Source organism: Geospiza fortis, unplaced genomic scaffold (genome assembly GCF_000277835.1).
Source record: "Geospiza fortis unplaced genomic scaffold, GeoFor_1.0 scaffold112, whole genome shotgun sequence".
Lineage (NCBI taxonomy): Eukaryota > Metazoa > Chordata > Aves > Passeriformes > Thraupidae > Geospiza > Geospiza fortis.
The window spans coordinates 20245148-20252696 of NW_005054298.1; the positions used below are offsets into that span (position 1 = coordinate 20245148).

General features: G+C 37.8%; 1 protein-coding gene across 1 annotated transcript in view; it reads left to right on the forward strand.

Moving 5' to 3' along the window:
- MTX2 (metaxin 2) overlaps positions 1-7549 on the forward strand; it is a 51914-nt gene that overhangs the window by 31612 nt on the left and 12753 nt on the right. The window contains exons 2-3 of the mRNA XM_031058486.1: positions 3506-3613; positions 4598-4644. Of these exons, the coding sequence (XP_030914346.1) occupies positions 3506-3613; positions 4598-4644 (155 nt within the window). The remainder of the gene's footprint in view (positions 1-3505; positions 3614-4597; positions 4645-7549) is intronic.

A 7549-nucleotide genomic window follows, 5' to 3' on the forward strand; every position in this document is an offset into this window, starting at 1 on the left:
ATGAAAGACTAAATATTTGAATTTGTTAATCATGGGAAAAGTTTCAGTAGGGTGGGAAAACAATTTTTACTAAAGACTGCAAGCCTGCGAGACAGACCCATTGAAAACCACACAATAGTAATTCCTCTGATTATGGAGGCAGAAGGAAGAATGAAATAGTTCCTTATTTCTAAGAAATGTAGAGAAGCTATTCCTGTAAGGTATGCTTCCAGGCAGTTATTTCATCCTGTGAGCAAGTAATGATAAAAATGTCTGTTGCGTAGGATCTAACACATAAATGTGATTCTGTGTGGAAAGCTTCTGAAGCTGAATTGACATCACATTTGTTAATTTTCTCTTTATATACCGAGTGCCACAGTAGCCGTGGTTAGCAGGGAAATGAACATCTACAGACCAGAAGATTATAGTTGCCGAAGGATAAACTGGATTTGACTTCATTAGTGCACAAATGATAAGTTTGTGAGGAGTTATTATAGCATTAATCAACTTGATGGATTGGAAATATGACAGAACTGAAGCAGCGTGTAATATTAGTGCCTATTATTCTACAAATTATGTCTTCACCTACATTCATAAGGCAAGAGTCATTGCTGCACATTAGAGATGTTACACACTTTCTCCTCTTGTGGAGACATATGACAAGCCTTCAGTGATTCCTGCTCCTCTCTTCCCCAGCAGGGCTCTGGTGTCCCTTGGCTGCATGTGTGCACCTTGGAACTAACCAAAGGCAGCATGGGAGCTCCTGCTTGAGTTTAGCTTGTACCTGATGAGCCTGGACCCCTTACCTAGCAGTGTGTATTTCAGCTTCTTGCTTCATCAGAAAGAAATGTTTCATATTCTAGACATCTTGGACAAGGGAGAATGAGTAGAAATTGCAAGGTATGGGACAGATAGTGAATGGGTATTTAATTATTTGATTTCCAGAGTATTGCACAGGTATTTGTACCTCTGGTATTGCGGAACATGATCTGCATGCAGTTCTGAATGCATACTGCAGAAGTTGTTTATTTTCTATGATATAGGTAATAACATGTGAACCTTGATGTGAAACTGATCATTTTAAAATCCAGTCTGTACAGAAATAGTGAAATCAGTTACCTTTGATCTGCTTTGCATACAAAGAACTGAAGACTTTGGTTCAAGGCTTGTGAGCATGTGTCTGCCTCATCCAAACATGGTCAGAATGGTGACCTCGCTCTGGAGACTGTCAGGTGCCAAGTGCAGGGTGTATTATTCATTTTCTTACAACAGCTGAAATCTGGAGTTCCAGGTGTACTCATAATGAAGGCTGAGATTTTCATTTGGCTGTTTGTCCTTGTTTCATTTACTCATCAGTAACATATATTAGGACACAACTAAACTGTGTGTAAATGAATGCAAAGGCTTTAAACTTTCCTTGTCCTTTCCTTCCCTCAAGTTGGGTGTCTGCTCTTGTGTACTAGGACTGTGGGATAAAGACTTTGTGTCATCACTAACAAAATTAGGGTCAGCAGATATGGTTCATGAAAATAAGTATGTGATCAGTAGATTGTGGAAGTAAGATTTATGCTGAAAAGGGCAAAAAATATACAAACAATCTCATATTTTAGTTTATGGCATGGATATGGCATGCCTTAGCAGCAGTGTGGTTTTGGGTTCTGTGTGCCAAGAAGCTGGGTGTGTGTGTGTGTGTGTATTATATCTCTGTATCTCCGTGGCTGCATTATAGCTGAGTGCCAAAATCAGACTGGAATTAAAATCTGAATTTCTTGGAATGTACTTGGCTCTTTTGTTTGATTTTTGTGGTCCAGAAGTATTTCAGCCATGTGTAAAAAATAGGCAACTTCCAGTTTAGGCTGGAGTCCAAGAATTAGTTATAAATCTGACATTTCAGTCAGAAGAGGATCAGGCAGAAAGTTTCATTAGGAATGGGCCCATGCAATTGAAGCTCTCTGTACCCTTTTGGGCATGTAAAAAGGATGTTTTCACTGTTGGGCCGGAGCATTTACAAGATCATTGTAACTTTGTCACTTAGTTACTTCTGTAAGTATCTCAGAGTCCAGAACCGATAATTTTGCTAAAATACAGTAATAACATTCTTATTTTCCTCCTTCCATTTGCTCCTGCAAGACTTCAGTGGACTTGAAGAAATGTATATTAGATAAATTATTTTAAATACTTAAGGTTGTAGTACTGCAGACACTATCTTAGTTTCTTTTTATTTAAAGATGTAGATGTACTTCCACCTCAAGAATTTTTACTTCAGGGCAAAACTTTAATGGCGGGGTGTAAAACCAATAACTGCTACAATAAAACATAAAACATTTTTCCATGACACTTAAATGTGATTAGTTGCTTTCTCATGCCCATACTAGTATTACTCTGATAGGCTCTATGCCTTAATGTTAGAGGCAGTGACCTTCACAAAACTGTGTACAGTGTTTTAAGCTTTACATTCTGTGTGACTTCCATAAAAGTTAATACTTCATGAGTATCCAAAAGGAATGATAGTTAGAAAATTGTGCACTTTTTCAGTTTGAGTTCTGAAGGCAAAGATGCAGAGCCTTACTTAAGCTGGTGACATATTTATGCTTGATCCACACATAGCTATTTATATACTTATTGCTTTAAAAAATAATTTACATGATTACAGCATAAATTTTATTTACAAATGGCTATTTTGGGTAGAATGCAAGGTTTGAACTGATATTTAAAAACAGATTTTTAATCAGACATTAACAAGGAATGTAATGGATACAAAAAATGGGATGAACAGTTACCTTAATGCTACCATTAACAGTAAATTGGTACTGATTATTATTTTTTCCTTCCCTTACATTCATATGGTGTATGATTGATTACATGCAATGGTTCTCAACTGGAGGATGTGATTGTCTTATTTCTTTGCCTCATTTTTTTAAAAACTGCTCAGCTGTTTGGAACTGATGATTCAGTTTCTTGAATGCATATTGACATTCCCATTTTAGGGTTGAGCAGTACATGACTTAAAGCTGTAGGCAGCTCTGGTCATCCTGGTGGGCAGAGTTCTGACATGCCTGGGCTCCTGGCTCTGTGGGTATTACATAGGATCCTAAGAACACAACTTGAAAAGGCAGAAAGCTTTTCCATTTCCCTGAAGCATTCTTCACACATTGGAGGTTTGTGCTTCTTTCCTCTGTGTCTTGTTCTGTTCTTTCCAGAATTCTTCATTTAGTACCTTAATAAATGGTTGCTCTTGGGAGTGGCCAGAATTAGGATGGGAATGTGCACAAGGATATCTTTATGCTGAAGGGAAAATAGCTGCATCAGTTGCTTCAGAATTACATGGCCATTCTGTAATGTAGCAGGAATTTTAGCTCTTCCTGCAACATTACATTCTGGGTCTTCCTTCTCCATGATGTACCCCTGTGAGCAGGAGAGAAGTACAGCAGGAGAGCTTGTCAGTGGGACATTTTTAGGGCAGGCTAAATATTGCATCATCATCTTTGCAGTCTAAATTCTTGCTCTGGGTAACACTCATGTTCAGTTAGCATTTATAAGCACATTGGTATTCAGCTTGCTAAATTAATTTCTTCTCTTTCCACAGCCGCAGAGCCTTGGCCTGAAAATGCTGCATTGTATCAGCAACTGAAGGGTAGGTACACTGGTTTGGGCAATTAATAATTACCTTATTTTTAGAAAACACATTAAATATGCACTAAGATAATTAACTGCAAGGAAGCACAGAAACTGTTAAAGTAGTCCTTTGTGTTTTTTTGTTTGGTCAGAGGTTTTAGTTATGCTTGCATCTGCCAATATAAACCAGCTATTCATGGCCTATAAGGTCCTTGGTTTATTATTGACTCATTATATTGGCTGCTGTAGCCAGTGTAAAATGATGTGGTTGCAGGCACAGTTGGCAGATTTACTGCACCAATAGCTGAGGCAGCAGATTTTTGAAGTCTTGTGGTAAAGTGGGCTCTCAGTAAAAAGGAACTGTTAAAATGTATAGGCTAGGATGGTTCACTCTCCCTTTAGCAGCTCTTCATATATCATCAGATCACATTATGGCCCCCATTTGGGGCTCAGCAGCCTGCTACAGTTGTCAGAAGACTGCAAAGTAATGAAGACTAATAGGTAGCAGCTCTAGTCTTCTAAGCATGGAATTTTTATTGCAGTGAACTTGTCATCTTTCTTTTGTGTGACAGACCTAGACACAGTGTGCAATATTAGCTGCAAGCTGCTTTTATAGGTTTCTGAATACTTGTACTTTTTAGCCAGAGGAGGTATGAAGATGCGATTTTATTTAACTTTGATTAGAAGGAGAGTAATTGGCATAAAAGTCAGGCATTTGCTTTTTTCCTTGTAGTGGTTTTTTTTTTAATTGAACATGGGTGATAATATATGGTAAGTGCAATTGCATTTGCGGGAGAAAATTTCCTGGTATTTTTTTCCTGTTTTTTAATATTTACGTTATAGATTTTCTAGTCAGCTGCATAATAATTATATATGTTCTCCTTGTTTTATTCGTAAGAAATGCAACCCAGCATCGTTTACAGTTACAGGTCAGTAGCTAAATGGGCACTGTTTTTTTGTAATTATGTGGTTTATTTTTTCTTCTTTTTTTTTCTTTCAACAGAGGACCAAATTTTGCTTTCTGATAATGCATCTTCCCTTGCTGTTCAGGTAAAATATCATATTTTCTAAACTAAAGATGTTAATGCAATTGTATTTTTAAAATTATTATCTAGGTAACATAACTATATTTAGCTAAAAGATTAATTCAAGAATTATTTCTGCCAAAATGTATGACTTACTTCCTGCCTCTGATTTGCTTTACATTGTCATTGAAGTGCCAGAGCCTGAAGGGTTTGAGGATTTTGAAAGTCCTGTGTAGAGTTCTGTTCCTTTATTCCTGTTTATATTGGTCTATATACAGTATCTGCTTGCCTACTTACTCTGGGAACTGTGCATGGTTCATACCTTTTGTCACTTGCTATGCATGCTTGTCTTGCAGCATCTTTCATGATGTTTGCCAGTCATTTAATTCTCATAGCTAATACTATGCTCAAATATGCCAAAACTGAGGGCATATTTGCTTCATGCTGTGAGCATCACGTCTTTCTGTGTCTCTGGTAGGTTGTTTTTCAATTTCATCATGTGTACAGACTGGAGCTCCAATGTGGTTTTTAGAAATAGTCCATATAATTGACAAACTTGCACCTCTAATTGACTTAATAGCACCTCTGTGGCTGTGAAGTCCGTGTAATCTCCATTAACCTGTTAGGTTCAGTAACCCCAAATCTCAAGGGGACTTTTTCCCCATTGGTAGCAAAGGCCTGGCTGTCAGAGTGGTGGGGAGCAGGATGTCTGTAAGGTTCTTGTCCTTCAGAGCAGTTTTGTGGCTGCTTTGATTAGCAGGGAGTTGCGCTCTTCTCCTGTCTTGCTTTTTGCGTGTGGTCTAGCTCAGAGAAGCTTCAGCCGGCAGTCTTTGAGGGCTGTCCAAAGAGGTCATATTTCACTTACCAAAAATGGGACACGTGGAGATTGTAACTGATATTACTGGTGAAAAGGTTAGGATCACTTGATCATGGTAGCTACTTCCAGGATCTCTTAACTTTTCCTTCCAGTCTGGCACTCTAGGAGATGGTTCTAAGAGTAAATTCCATCACAGAAAGAAGATAGCTTTATCCTTTGCTGGAAAGAGGAATCACCTCTGATACACTTAATAAATGGGGCAGTGTGTATTGGTTTGAGTAGTATGTTTTATATTGATCTCAGTGTTCCTTTTTACCCCAACAACTGTATTTTTGGGGGTTCTCATGAATTTTCTTCCCATCTAGCAATACATGTATATGTGGCTTGTATTTAAAATGCACGCCCCCCCCCCACACCAACAAAATAACCCTAAAATTTCCTTTTCTAATGCATCATTTTTCTTTACTGTTTCTAGCATATTGTTATCCTACACATGTCACTTAGATGATAAATTAAGTATAATATATTAAAAATCCTTGTTTTTCTTCAATATTCTCTAGCTGGACAGCTGATAGTAGCCATGACTATAAATATGGCTCTGGTGGATATCTGATCTTAAACTTTATAGAATAATTCTGTGTTGAGGAATTGTATCAATTTTGAAGAATCTGTGTAACATGGCTGTGACAGGGAAAGGATAACTATTCTTGGTGTCTTTGGTCCATTTTGAAATGATACTAGGATATGTAGTGATCAGAGAGGTTTAAATACATTAGTGTGTTTTGCATAAGGATTTGCTTTCTATTTTGTTGAGAGATTGTTTGTCTGTTTATTGGTTTTGGTTTTTTTTTAAGAGGTTGGCGGGAGTTGGAGGATGTGTGTCGTTCTCAAAGGAAAATTTGGGAATGAGGGATAGGAGGAGAAATAGGAGCTGGTATCTGGGACTTTTTTCCTACTACTGTCATTCTTTTTCCCCCTGTTACTGATTAGAGACACATCAATATCACCAGAGCAGATACATAGCTTGTTTGAGGTTGTTGAACTTCCATGTGGTGAAAACATCAGAAATTTGAGTCAAAAGAGCATGTGGAATCAGCCACCATCAAATCTTTAAGAAACATGGTTTAACAGCAAGACTCTGAAGGTGCTGCAGCCAGTCTTTCAGGTATTTTATAAAATCTCCTTGTAGCACCTCTTTGTAAAGCTGCTCTCAGGTCTCAGAGGGACGCACACACTGATATCTACACATAAAATAACACATGCAATCCAGTGCCATAGTAAGTAATAGTCAGAGTAGAACTTGACTATTTCACAGATGCCAACCCTGCAACACAGATGGCATTTCAGGTACTGCTGGTTGAGGGAGCAGATCAAGCAGACAGCAGAGCAAGCTGCTCTCACTGCAGATGTAATTAATGAGTAGAGAGGGCTGCAGGTTGAATATAGGAAGTTGGTTGAGTCTTGCTGTTTTAATAATGATTGGACTTACAACTTCTCATTGTGCAATAAAATCTGGACCCTTAATAGCCACATGTCAGATGAGAGAAGGGATGAGTCTTCTGGGAATTGCTGAGTAACTGTGCTAGTGCCTATAGTAGTTAAAAACCAACCAAACACAAAAATTGTTCTCATCTTGTGGAACTTCTCTGGTAGGGTTGTTTATTTTTGTTTGTTTGTTTTTTAATTCCTCTTCTGCTCATTGTTTATTTTGGAATTAGACTAATTTAGCAATTTATTTGGCTTTTACTGGGTTCAGATTCTTTGTATTTTCTGAAAATACAACATAACTTCAAGTAGCAAGTGCATTATCTCTGGTACATCTTGGTGTTTGCACTTCTTGCTTGTTAACTTGAAGTAGTGTATTATACAGCCAAGTCCACTTGATCTTGGGCTGCAAAGCCTTGGTATTGAATGAAATTTTATTTTCACTGCAAATTAATTAAAATCAAGGGAAAATACTAATCAGTAATGAATATCCAGCTATTGAAAGGAGAGTGTAAAAGAATGAAGGCCTGTTCTTGTGGTCACTCAGCCCTGTTCCCATCAATGTTAATGAAAACACACCTCCTGGGTAACATGACACATGGTTAAAACCATTCTCCATGAGCAACTA